The 13,033-nt window shown below is 38.2% G+C and overlaps 1 protein-coding gene across 1 annotated transcript; it reads left to right on the top strand.

Annotated features, from left to right (window-relative positions):
• Positions 1 to 8,303: 8,303 nt before the first annotated feature.
• On the top strand, positions 8,304 to 12,422 carry LOC105438353. Its single transcript, XM_030981915.1, has 5 exons — positions 8,304 to 8,442; positions 9,074 to 9,230; positions 9,687 to 9,828; positions 11,188 to 11,336; positions 11,987 to 12,422. Exons 1-5 carry the CDS (start codon positions 8,416 to 8,418, stop codon positions 12,346 to 12,348), a joined length of 837 nt encoding a protein of 278 aa, XP_030837775.1. The 5' UTR covers positions 8,304 to 8,415; the 3' UTR covers positions 12,349 to 12,422.
• Positions 12,423 to 13,033: the final 611 nt, after the last annotated feature.

The raw sequence follows: 13,033 nt of genomic DNA, 5'->3' as shown, positions 1-13,033 counted from the left end.
TGGCGATAAGGTGATATTTGATTTGCATCGACACGCTTTCGAAACCCTCTACGTAACACATATCCGGTTATCAATTTCGGATGGAGACAATAACGAGCCCTAGTATATGAGCCCGAGTATGAGCCCGAGTATGCGCCCGAGTATGCGCCTGAGTATGCGCCCGAGTATGAGCCCGAGTATGAGCCCGAGCATGAGCCCGAGTATGATCCCCTGTATGAGCCCGAGTATGAGCCCGAGTATGAGCCCGAGTATGAGCCCGAGTATGATCCCCAGTATGAGCCCGAGTATGAGCCGGAGTATGAGCCGGAGTATGAGCCGGAGTATGACCCCGAGTATGAGCCCGAGTATGAGCCCGAGTATGATCCCGAGTATGAGCCCCAGTATGAGTTCCAGTATGAGCCCGAGTATGAGCCCGAGTTTGAGCCCGAGTATGAGCCCGAGTATGAGCCCGAGTATTAGCCCGAGTATGAGACCGAGTATGAGCCCTAGTATGAGCCCGAGTATGAGCTCGAGTTTGAGCCCGAGTTTGAGTCCGACGAGGAACTTATTCAACATGGTGTAGCTGGAGTAGCGAAGCAGTACAACGACGTTCGTGGTTATGGCTTTATCCGAGTGAAGGACACGTACAACAAAGTGTTTTTCATATTTCAGATGTTCAAGAGAAATACAGTGAAGTCGGAGATGAGGTGATATTTGATTTGTTTGAAGGATCAAAAGGGTACTTTGCAGAATCTATTAAGTTTCTGAATGTGGATGGTGAAGATTCTTATTTTGAACCTGATGAAGCTGTCAACCAGGAGGCGCTCCTGCATTGTAATGTAACTGGCGTTGTGACGCGATATCTACACGGACGTCGATTCGGATTTGTAAAGGTGGACGCAACCTACAGAAAAGTTTTCTTTCACCTCTCTGAAGTATCGTACAATCCAGTTGCAGTTCAAGATCTAGTGAAATTCCATTTGTACGTAGGAACCAAGGGACACTTCGCGAAATGCATCAATTTTGTCAGTCCAGTTGTAGACGACAATGACTGGAATGAAACGCATTCTGGTCAAACCTCAGGGTCCCATGGCGCCAAAGATGGCAGCAATCCTGCAAAAGCACCACACACAGAGAAGTCTCCCGAAGGAGATACGGCGCATGACCAACCACGAAATGGTGAGAGACTTAAACAAGTTTTGGTTATTAATTTATTTAGTTAGTTCACATCAGCTTAAAAATGCGTCTTTAAAAAGTTTAAATTTATTTGCAAACAAAAAATAAAACCTAAATTGACCCAACCCAAACATACGTGTATGTAACGGTGGCACAAGGTTTGTGGAATTTCCGGACATGAGGGAGGGGGATTCTTGCTATCGAGGGGAGGGGGTATAAAGGTCTACTGTTTATTGTAATTATATAATTTTCATATATTTTCCTTTCCGCTCATCTTTACTAATTTTCACGCATTATTCCACTTAATTTTAGTGTTTTTGTTCATATTTGCCATCAAGGTAGCGTACTAATGTTACTAAATTTACTGATCAGGAAAAGCTCAGACCATGGAGGGGGTGGGGTGGCCGGGTGGGGACAAAACGAAACATGACAAGCTCTCAAATTTGGTTTTAAAAAATGTGAAAACAATCTGCGACCCCCTTATGGGCCAAAAAACTGTACACCAGAGTAGTAAATTTCTCATTAATGTTAGGAAAACAATGATACATGAAACAAACATGCGTTTTAAAAAATCAAACATTTATCTAAAATGAACTAGCGCTAACAAAAAAATTCTGACAACGGATGGGAACTAATGAGCGTAACCAAAGTGTACTGCATGGGCGAAGAAGTGGTGATAACATTAGGCGGATTTACTCTTCCAGAACGTCAAGTTTCAACTTCGCCTACGGCAAACAAAGACCCAAATGCCTTTCTATTGAAATTTTGTTTTTCCAAAAGTAATCATAGAGTCAACGAAATAACTTCCAACACAGTATGAAGAACAATAATAGGCTGTACCAGGCTTACTGGGCGTAGAACAAGGGATGTTAACATTAAACGGATTCACCTGACCAACAACTATACAACTAACCATATCCACAACTATTTTCTTGACCTACTCTTTCAAACGGCCGTGTAGGGCATAGCAAATGAAATACTATAATTACATCAGATTTGTATGTCTGTAAAAAGCAAGTATTTGTTAACACATTTAATAAAGAACAAACAATTTAAATGAAATGCGCTTAAACATTCCTAACTATTTAAGTTGAATAACATAAAGAGTTACTATAACAACGCCATAGACCTAAATTGGCATCGTGTTACAACGCCTTTTTAAAATGTTATTTCATTCAGTTAAAAAGACAACATTTCATATAACAACCAGCTATATAACATAAAATACACATTAAGAACATATATGACATTTGTACATAAAATAAACTGAATAGGTTGCAACCTGAAAGGAAAAACATAATCCTTATATAAAGGTTGACCATTTTTTATAATAAAAAAATAGGAAATATATCCGTTACTAAACATTATACTATACACAAATCAAGACAACAAACATACATACAACAAACAAATAAAATATGTCTTGAATTTAAATGATTATTGCAGTTTATATTACATATCATAACTTTCTAGGTAATTCTTTCAATGATTTCTCACTAAACAAATTAGTAAAATCACATCTCGTGATTGGTAATGTTGGGAAGGAGAATGCTTAAAAAAAAAAAAAAAATCCTGGAAGAGAGAACCCACCCCCCCCCCCCCCCAAGAAATCCATACCATACGACTTTTAGTACCAATTGCAAGTTGATGGCATGAACAAACAAAAAACTGTTTCCTTTTTCTTAGTGGGAAACAAGTTTCGGTTACAGTTTCAGTTTATTGTTTCCATATTTCACATAATACAAATATATCAATATAAAATATCCTTTGTAAATTATAATAACGCAAAAGGAAATTACATACATGTTACACATTTATTTATTGGTCGAGTTATTTAACAGCTGTTACAAGAAAATGATTACATTAATTTGATATTGAAATATGACGAAACCTAATAAAAAGCAAAGCTTGTATTAAAATAATTGGTTCGAAGAAGGTCGTTGATAATTTGACATGGCGCGATGAGATAGAAAAAAAGAGGTTAATGCAATATAATTATCGTAGTACGAGTGCAACGATGTGGAAACAAATCAGTTGTGGTCACTAAAATAAGAAATAAGAAGAACGAAAACAAATAAAATGCTGAAGCCATACAGCTTGTTAAATTTCTGGAGATTATCTGGATTATTTCATATTTGTATATCTATCGTCACGTTAGTTGAATAGATGTTTAGGCAAAAAATTAAATATAAGCAACTTGTGATTTAGGAACTGGATACACTAAAGGTACATAAAAACACTTTAGCTAACTTTGAATTCTTATTTTTTCTCTAAATCTTTTAATGCAAAAGTACCAGAATGAGTGTTCAATTATAAATCCTTGTGATGAGTACTATCATATAATACAATGGCTTCTATTCATCTCTGGTTTCTTGTAACATTGTGCTTCACCGTTCAAAGGATAAAGTTAATCAACCACAACAGAGTGTCTCCTTTTGTATGATTAATACCCGCTCGATTCGTAATAAAACCTCTGAATTCAATGACTTTGTTATAGATAATGACCTTGACATTGTTGGTGTATGTGAGACATGGTTGCATCTAGATGATGATGCTGTGATAGCAGCCCTAAATCCATGTGGTTACATGTTTTGTCATACACCAAGACTTCATAAAAGAGGTAGTGCAGTTGCACGCCTTTATCGTATTAACTTGGATGTTAAATTTGTTCCTTTCTCACTTAATATTAGTACATTTGAAATGACTGAAATCAGCATTGTACATAATGCTTTATGTATGGATGGGTGTGTTATCTATAGGCCCCCGAGTGCCTCATCCTCTCTCAAGCAATTCATAGATTATTTCTCTTGTCTCTTAGACTACCTTCTTTTTAAGAATTCTAGTTTGTTAATTGCATTAACATCCATTTTGATAATGTTTCTCCAAATACCCGGCTCTTCCTCGAAACTCTAAGTGCTTATGACCTTATTCAGGTCCCAACACACATACATACAGCCACACTCTGGACTTGCTAATCACTCGCCAGTCAGATATAAATAATGTGACAGATATAATAGTGGTGGATGGTCTTTCTGACCATTCTGCCATAATTTGTAAGTTGAATTTAATAAAACCTCCTGCTGCAAAGAGTGTGATGCACACACGTAACATTAAGTCCATAAATATTGTATCATTTATGGAAAGAATCACTGAACTATCTCTCCTTGGAAACTGTTCAAGTAGTGATGTTTCAGAATAGTTTGAATGTTATAAATCTCTATTAAGAACTGTCCTTGACGAGTATGCTCCTATGAAACAGAGATGTGTCATAGTTCGCCCTAACACAAAGTGGTACTGTCAAGGTATTGCAGACAAAAAACTCCAACGAAGGAAATTGGAGCGCAAATGGCTTAAATCGGGCATAGAGTCTGATCGTGAGAAATATCAGAACCAGCGTCAGTTAGAGCAGTTGAGTGTTCGCGCTGCCAAAACATCATATAACTCTATGTTGGTTGAAAGCTGCACAAGTACAAGACAGCTTTTTAGAATTGCAAATGTTCTACTTAACAGAAGTAAAAAATCTCCCTTCCCTACTTATGTAAATCTTGCAGATCGTTTTAACAATTTCTTTGTGGAAACAATTCAGAATGTTAGATCAGCTCTTACTAATATCGGAGGGTTTGAAATCTCCAACAACAGCTGATGAGATAAGGTCAATCATAATGAGTTCACCTTTTAAATCCAGTGAACTTGACCCATACCAACATTGCTTTTGAAACAATGTCTCCCTGCTATTATACCATCAATTGTAACTATAATTAACACAAGTCTTGGTTCGGGGATAGTTCCTGGCAGTATGAAGATTGCAGCAGTGCGCCCCAACTTGAAAAAAAAAAATCTAGTTTGGACAGTGAGTGTCTCCAGAACTATTGACCTATCTCAAATTTGTCATATCTGTCCGATCTCACAGAACGAGTGGCTTTCTCACGTCTTCGCACATATCTTATTGAAAATAATTTAATTGATAATTTTCAATCCGCCTACCGCCCACACCATAGTGTGGAAACGCTGCTAACTAATATTGTGGACAGTATCCTCTCTGAAATGGATAAAAGAAAATTACTTTCCTTGTGCTACTTGATATATGTCAAGTGCTTTCGACACTATTGACCACACAATACTTGTTAAGAGACTACAGTCTCTTGGGGAACAGGCAATGCGTTGCAGTCGGGTTTTCATCATACATTCATAAAAGAACCCAGTATGTCTCTGTAAATAATTCTCAATCTGACAAAACTTATCTTTCATATGGTGTGCCACAAGGGTCTGTTGGTGGCCCGTCAATGTTTTTCGTCTACCTTGAGCCAATCAGTACATTAATTAGAAAGCATAATATAAAGCATCATTGTTATGCTGAGGACATTCAGCTTTTCATTTCTGTACATCCTTCCTCAGATGCAATTGCCGATGCTAGGAGAACTTTAGAAGCCTGTATTCATGACATGAAAGGCTGGGTGGATTCAAACGGTGTTAAAATAAATGAAAATAAAACTGAGTTACTCATTTAAGCTTGGATGTAGGTGGCAAAGTTCTAAAGCCAGCCTCAAAGATCCGTAACGTTGGTGTGATATTTGACAATAATATTTCATTTATTGAACATGTATGTAACATATCAAAGTCTGTGAGATATCAACTGCGGAACCTTGGGTTCATACGAAAATCTTTGACTCAAAAAGCATGTGAACAATTAATCCATGCACTAATCTCATCTCGCTTAGATTTTTGTAATTCTATTCTATTTGGACTCACCAAACAGCAGCACGACAGACTGCAATCCCTCCAAAATTCCAGTGCAAGACTCCTTACTTTCACACCAGGAAGTGATATTTGCTGCAAATTCCCCGTACCCGTCATGTTTGGGGAGGCCGTGCTTTTTCGCATGCAGCAGCCAAATTATGGAATAAGCTTCCCCCATCAGTTCGCTGTATTGCAACACACTCCACCTCTTAAGACTTACCTATTCCAGTATTTCCTTAACTTGTATAAGTTTATTTTACTAAATCCATAATTGATATGTTATTTGTATATACATCTGAAATTAATTAGTTATCACCCTTTAGTGGCCTCAGATGCTGGAGCTCCTGTGAATAATGTGCTGACTGGGCTAGTCCCTTAAATTGTCAGTGAACGGAGCAGCTGGAGGGCACCGGGCCCCACCGGGCAGAGCTGAGGATTGAAATGGAATATTGCAAAATTGTTTACTTTACTTATATCAAAGAGAACTTTGCCACTACTATGTGAGCCAGCCTTAATCGTAGTAGCCGAAAAAGCTCGCTATTATACTCGATCGGCCTCGAGTCAGGTCACGGTTAAGACACATAGGCCCGAATTCACAAAGGAGGTTTGTCGACTAGTAGGTTTGTAAAAACGCGTCATATGACGCACATAAACCTAGGTTTGTCGACAAACCTCCTTTGTGAATTCGGGCCTTAGTCTCTTCATGCTACAGCCCCTAGCAAACTACGCACACTCAAAGGCATGGTTGAAATGAATATTCATATTATAGCTCCGACGGTATCCTTAAAATACGAACAACATTTTGGGTTTTGAATTTGGCACTTATCTGGTGACAATTACATTCTTCGGAATGCACTAGCCTGAATGTACAAAAATCATTTGGTTTGGAGTCGATTCGGCGGCGTGACTGAGGTACAGGGGCGGCGAAGCGACTTCCAAAGTGGGGGGGGGGGGGGGCACCAACAAAAAAAGGATACTTTCTGGAGAGAAAGAAAGGGCACATATTAAAGGAAATCTCAAAGCGAAAATATACAACCTTTTTAGATGTTGGTATATACCCTATACATCGTGATTACATTACCAGGGATGAATTCAATTTTCGTTTCTATTTATACACCATACAAAATATTGCTTGAGCATCATACTTTGCAATTGGGTGTGATTATCTCAAAATTCATTTGCGAGCAAGCGAAGCGAGTGAGGAAAAATGTTAAGATTGTAGGTTGCAGTGCGAAAAAATACAGCTTATAATTCAAAAGAGGAAAAAATCCAATCCTGATGGGGTTATAAGCATATTCTCATAACGTAAGACTGAAAAGACCTTTGATAAGTAACATAATTATATCATCTATAAATGTGAGCTAGTTTTTCGGGGAAATTGCTCTTAGTCGCTTCAAAAATAGGGGGGTTTGATGATGAGAGAAAAAGAACAAGTGTCAAAATACGAAGGGTAATTATCAGAGGTGGAAATGGGCCAATTCTTACTCCTAAAAAAAAGGCAGTCACCAGAAATGAAAAAAGGCACTTATGAGAAAGAAAAAATGGGCCTTTGTCGATTGAAAAGGGGCACGCATCAGATTTTGATAAGGGCATTTTTAAGAGGTGAAAAGGGGCATTTATATAAAGGGGATAGGCCCTTATAAAAAAGGAAAAGGGGCACGTGTCATAATAAAAGGGGCAGTTATTAAAGGTGAAAACAGACACTCAACAATGATGAAAAGAGCACTTAGCAGGAGGGGAAGGGGCACTTGTCATAGTAAAACGAGTATCTCTCAGATTTGAATAGGGGCATTTATCGGAGGTGAAGGAGGCACTTATCTGAAGTAAAAAAGGAGCAACTTCTAGCACCTGAAAAGGATAATTTACTAGTGGTGAAAATAGCTTTGATGAGAAGGGAAGGGGCTCTTTTTTAAATAGGGGAAACTTGTCATTAGAAAAAGGGGCACATGTGAAAATATAAGGTGCGCTTATATCCGAGTTAAAAAAGGGGTAGTATTTAGGGGAAAGAGCACTTCTTACAAAGGAAAAGGTGCATCTGTCAAGGTAAAACGAGCACCTCTCAGAATCGAATAGGGCAATCACCAGAGGTCAAGGGAGCACTTATCAAAAGTGAAAGTGGCACTTCTCGAAGTAAAAGGGGCACGTGTCAAAATAAAAGGGGCACTTATCAGAAGTGACAAGGGGACGGGGCACTTTTACAAATTAATAGGGGCACTTGTCAAAGTAAAAGGGGCATTTTGGGGGTACTTGAAAAAGTCGGGGGAGGAGGGGCTGTACCCGGGAGGCCGCCTTTGCTGAGGTATAATTTGCTTTCAGTTGCTGGATGTAACTGTATATACATGTATGTGTACTGTGGGTATTTTTTTCCCTAGGTGATTGTTGGTTGACTGTAATTCTATTATATTTTCATAGAGTGCTCTGGAGTGTTACAAGAAAGCTTACACCTATTCTCAAAAGGATGATGATTTGGTTTCAGCGGCAAAGAACACCGGAATTGTTTCTTGGAAGCTAGCTGAACTGAAGATGAATGCGTGTTCTGATGAGCGAAAGGTTTGTAGATGCAGGGGCGGATCCAACCGGCGGCAAGGGGACAAAGAAGGGGCCCAATTCGTGAGAAAATATTTAGCGGCGAAACAGCCAGCCGGTGAATAGGCGGGGGGGGGGGGGGCTGGGCTAGTGAGCACTAATTTTTGTGTGTGTTTGCTCAACGAGGAGGGGGGGAGGGTGCACATAAAAAAAACTTAACACCCCCCCCCCCCCGTCGAGCACCGAAAAGGCGCCCGTCTTCTTTAAAAAAAAAAAAAAAACCTGCCTCCCGGGCCCCTTCTGGATCTGCCACTGTTTGACTGTAATCCTTGACCAAATACTCTACTAACCCTCCTCTACTAATACCAAAGTAACGCTTAAATATGGCTTGACCCACATTTTGTTCTTCAGTCCAAACTTGATTATTACAGCACTTTTGAAGAACCCTTTTGCTCAGTCATCCATGGCAGAAAAAATTATGAATAGGCTATCACTAGACGGAAGAAAGTTTTCAATCGTTTTAATCATAACCTACCAAAGTTGGGTATATTTTTATGCGTACTGTACAAGAACCCATTATTATTATTAATATATGAAGCTACAATTGTTTAGCATGCTTTTTATACACGCAATGCATACCTATTTTACGAAACAGGTGATACACGCGTACTTTAAAGCGGCTCTGCAGCACTTTGGCACCGCTTACACAAAAAGGAACTGCATGGTCGAAGAATGGGGCAAACATCTTGAGAGGTCTATCAAGGAATGTCTAGATGACATCAAAACATGGATCGCACCAAGAAATGACGAAGGTACTCGTGTTTAATAAAAGTAAATCAAGTAATTTTCATAATACTGCGTTACTAGTAGTTTATACAAAAATGACAGACAGTTAGTAAGATGTACGTAGTGGTGTACCTAAGGTTGTGCCGAAAGGGTGTGTTGGGAGTGTTCTATTTTGATTATTTGAATTTAAACGACTTAAATTTCTTTTCCTTAAATTTTATTATAAACGACTGATGTGGAAGATTAGTCAACGCACCCTATCGGATGCTTTGGACGAATGGTCGCGTTCAAGTCAACGCGACGCGACGCTACGCTACCCATCCTTTAGGCATAAGCCATCTCAATCTCATGGCTATGGGTTTCATAAACATTCAGATAACTTTTCGAAAGGCCTGTGAGACCGAACAACATTGTTGGTATTGTGGGTTCTAGCCTGTATCGACTCCTACTTGTCTTTGTTCATTTGCTTTTGACTTCTCAAGATCGGATCACTGCTCTCAAGGAGTACGTAGGTTACATGCCTGAATGTGACGCTAAAGTCAGCTGCTATCTTCGGATCGCAAATATGTATTTCAGAAAAGGAAAAGATGCTCTGGAGCACCAGGAATACAAGAGCTGCCAAGGGTAAAGCTATGTGTGTTAAAGGTACCATTGTCCCATTTGCAGGCCAAAAAAAAAAAAAAAAATTGACGTAAGTGATTGCAATCACCTAGTAATAGTCTGAGTTTTAGACCCTTTTACCGAATGGTCGTACGTTTTTTGCTGCACAAAGATTCAATCAGTTTAATTTTGGCCATTACAAGTGGTGGGTTATTGGAGTCGACAAATGCTCATGTACCTGTTACAGTTCATTTTATGTACAGTATGTTATTACCCCCCCCCCCCCCCAAAAAAAAAAAAAAAAAAAAAAAATTAAAAAAAAAAAATTAAAAAATTAAAAAAATGCCAGTCAGTCCCTCAATAGTGTCTAAGAGTGAAGTCTAGAAGGTAAACGGGTTTCCTTGAATAATTTGAGCTAGGACACTGCTATTGTTAAATTTTCTCACATACATGACATATTCATAATTCCTGCAAAGTTCTACAGTATTTGATGTTGGCTGCAAAAGGGACATAGTATCTTTACCATCATTATAAAGAGTTGTACTTAGTTTCCTTCAAAGACTCCAAATGTGATGATGGTCAAAATTTTGACTGATAGCGCATAATCTGCGCACCTGTATATAACTGAATGGGAAAAATTCCAATGTAATGAAACAAACAACAACAAATAACAAGATATTTGGAATAATCGAAATGCATTAGTCATTCTTACATTATTGATCAGAGGAGATAAGATTGATTTGGATCGTCGTGACACTTCTAGCGCTCCAACCTTAACAACAGAAGGACATTGTCAATACACCATTTTATTACCTAAAGTAGTAGTTGGGCAGATAAAGGTCATCATGTACAAAAACTGAAAAACACATCGAGACGAATGCTAGATTGGTGTCCATGAAAGTGATATAATCAGTATTCACTTATGCAAAGTCAGTATATTTTTTATAATACACAGGTGGAAGTATTCTTTTAAGGAGAGCAAACAAAATTATTCATCACTTTGGCATTGATTATTCAACAAAGCACGAATTCAATTTGGATTTTCCATGTTTAAAAGATCTGTGGATATTTGGGGGTCATTTGTTAATTACCGAACATTTCCCTGTTTCATAAAACTTGTTATCAATAACAAATGCTTGATTTCTACGACAAATTTGCTTTGAGCCAATCAAATTTCACGATCTCTTTAGCTTATAGCAGTTATTGTAACTTGTTATTAACGACAACTTTTAATGAAACGGAGCCCTGGTCTACAGACGACACACAATATTGCTACTGAAATTGCTTCAGGTTAACTTTTTGAAAGGCTCTTCAGACTTCCAGCGTATATAAGAAAAGTGTTGTTTTGCACTAATTTAGTATTTGTTGATATTGTATCTCTAGATACATGGATGAATGTAGTACTACTCTGACTGAAGCAAAGAAAAGATGTACATGTTCGGATTCAAGCTTCAAAGTAAACGTCACTGACCTGGAGAAAGACGTCCAGTACCAAAAAGAAGTCGTCCAGAAATGTTTATCAAAAGTAAAAGGTAATACGTTAGCTGATTATGCTTCAATGTTCTTATTAGATAAAGAATTCTTTACTAATCAGTTTAAACCTTTCTATTAAACACAATTTATCTAGGAAAGTTGGGGCCCAGTAATAATACAAACTATAGACAAATAAGTGCAATGCAAGGGCACAAAGTGTCACCTACCTCAATCGAATGACGCAAAGTGAGGGGAAGAGAGAAAGAGAGAAAGAAAGAGAGACAAGGAGAGAGAGAGAGAACACTGGATGGAACACTCCGGAAAATGAACGACACATCAGAAGCTGAGGGGGAATGAAATGTTCAAGGGAAAGGGGAGGGGTTGGGGGGGGGGGGGGGTCTTCATTGTTGGTATTTCCTTGAAGTATCTATAAAGAAGAAACCTATTCCCTCAGTCGTATATTGTGATATACCATTTTATGAGTTTTCTGTATTTATGTTTTTCTTGAGATTCTGTGATTTTGTAGGCGAAAAGGTACGTTTTGGCATTAGTGTTGTTATTGTTGTCATTATTGTAATTAATATTTTAATTGTTATTTTTATTATTTATATAATATTGTGTTATAATGATTCTTATCATAAAAAAGGAACCACATGGAGTTATGGGTGCAAGTACCCCCTCTTAATTTTTTTTGTCTTTTTGTTTGCAGATGGACAGGCACGTCGAAAAAAAGAAAAAAAGGAAGATCTGGAGAAAAAGATTGCAAAGGACCAACTGCAAGGCGATCTGAAGAAATTGGAAAGTCTCAGGAAGTTACCCGTTGACAAATTCGTCGAACGAGTATACAAACAGTGGCCTCCTAAAGGGATCGATGAGTCGAAGATACCCTGTACATCGTCATCGTCATCGTCGTCGTCGTCGAAGGGTTCAAAGAGGAAGCTACTGATTCGTGCCATTAGCCATTATCACCCTGACAAGGTGGATAAGAGTGTTCATGGTGTAAAATGGCATGTTTTTTCCGTCGAGATTACAAAATGTCTTACTCTTCTACTAGCTGATTTTAATACTTGAATAAGTGCAGAATATCATCACGTGCCAGCTTCTTTATTGGAACCATAATATACTAGAAGCACTACCGTAAGAAAGAAAAAAAAAATCCCCTCTAGCGCCGAGGAGTTACTTTTGTTAGCGCCATCCCGGATCTAGTCCCGTAACTCGCTGCTTCCCCCAGCTGCGTTGTTTGTTCTCGCATCTGCGGATATCAAACGAAGCGTGGAACTAGAGCCTAATCGTCGGGGCCGTGGCAGATTGTGAGTGTGTGTGTGTAATTAATTGGGTTTGTACAGACGTGTTTTCATCAATTGTACAATGTATGTAATGTAAATGTTTTGAATTTATGTCAAGGAAAACAAAAAGTACTTTATTTCTAAAAATTAGTTTGCATGGTTTGGAATCAATTAAAAAAAAACTATTAAAAAAAGAAAAAAAAGAAAAAGAAAAAAAGTATCAATTAGATATGATTATTTACGTCTGGGGACCGACTTTAAACGTCACCATCCGAAAGACCTTGTAATGATACGACCAGCACTTTTCTGTAGAATATGAATATGTGTGTGTGTGTAATTGGATTTGTACAGACGTGATTATCTATTAAATTCCATTTACCTCATTTACATATTTTGTATGGCATGAGTTTTAATTTATTTAGAAAACTGCTATATTACAAACAGGTTTCATATATCTAAATCTCCGGATG

The sequence above is a fragment of the Strongylocentrotus purpuratus genome, unplaced genomic scaffold (assembly GCF_000002235.5).
Source record: "Strongylocentrotus purpuratus isolate Spur 01 unplaced genomic scaffold, Spur_5.0 spur5_scaffold_12, whole genome shotgun sequence".
NCBI classification, from domain to species: Eukaryota; Metazoa; Echinodermata; class Echinoidea; order Camarodonta; family Strongylocentrotidae; genus Strongylocentrotus; species Strongylocentrotus purpuratus.
The sequence above is the reverse complement of the archived record's forward strand: the minus strand, read 5'-3'. Positions and strand labels throughout refer to the sequence as shown.

Bases quoted from the DNA above. Each gene is read 5' to 3' on its own strand.
- LOC105438353 (XM_030981915.1), top strand. From the start codon at position 8,416: ATGAATGCGTGTTCTGATGAGCGAAAG. The intron at 9,829-11,187 runs GTAAAGCTATGT...TTGTATCTCTAG, and splicing joins GAATACAAGAGCTGCCAAGG to ATACATGGATGAATGTAGTA. The intron at 11,337-11,986 runs GTAATACGTTAG...TTTTGTTTGCAG, and splicing joins ATGTTTATCAAAAGTAAAAG to ATGGACAGGCACGTCGAAAA.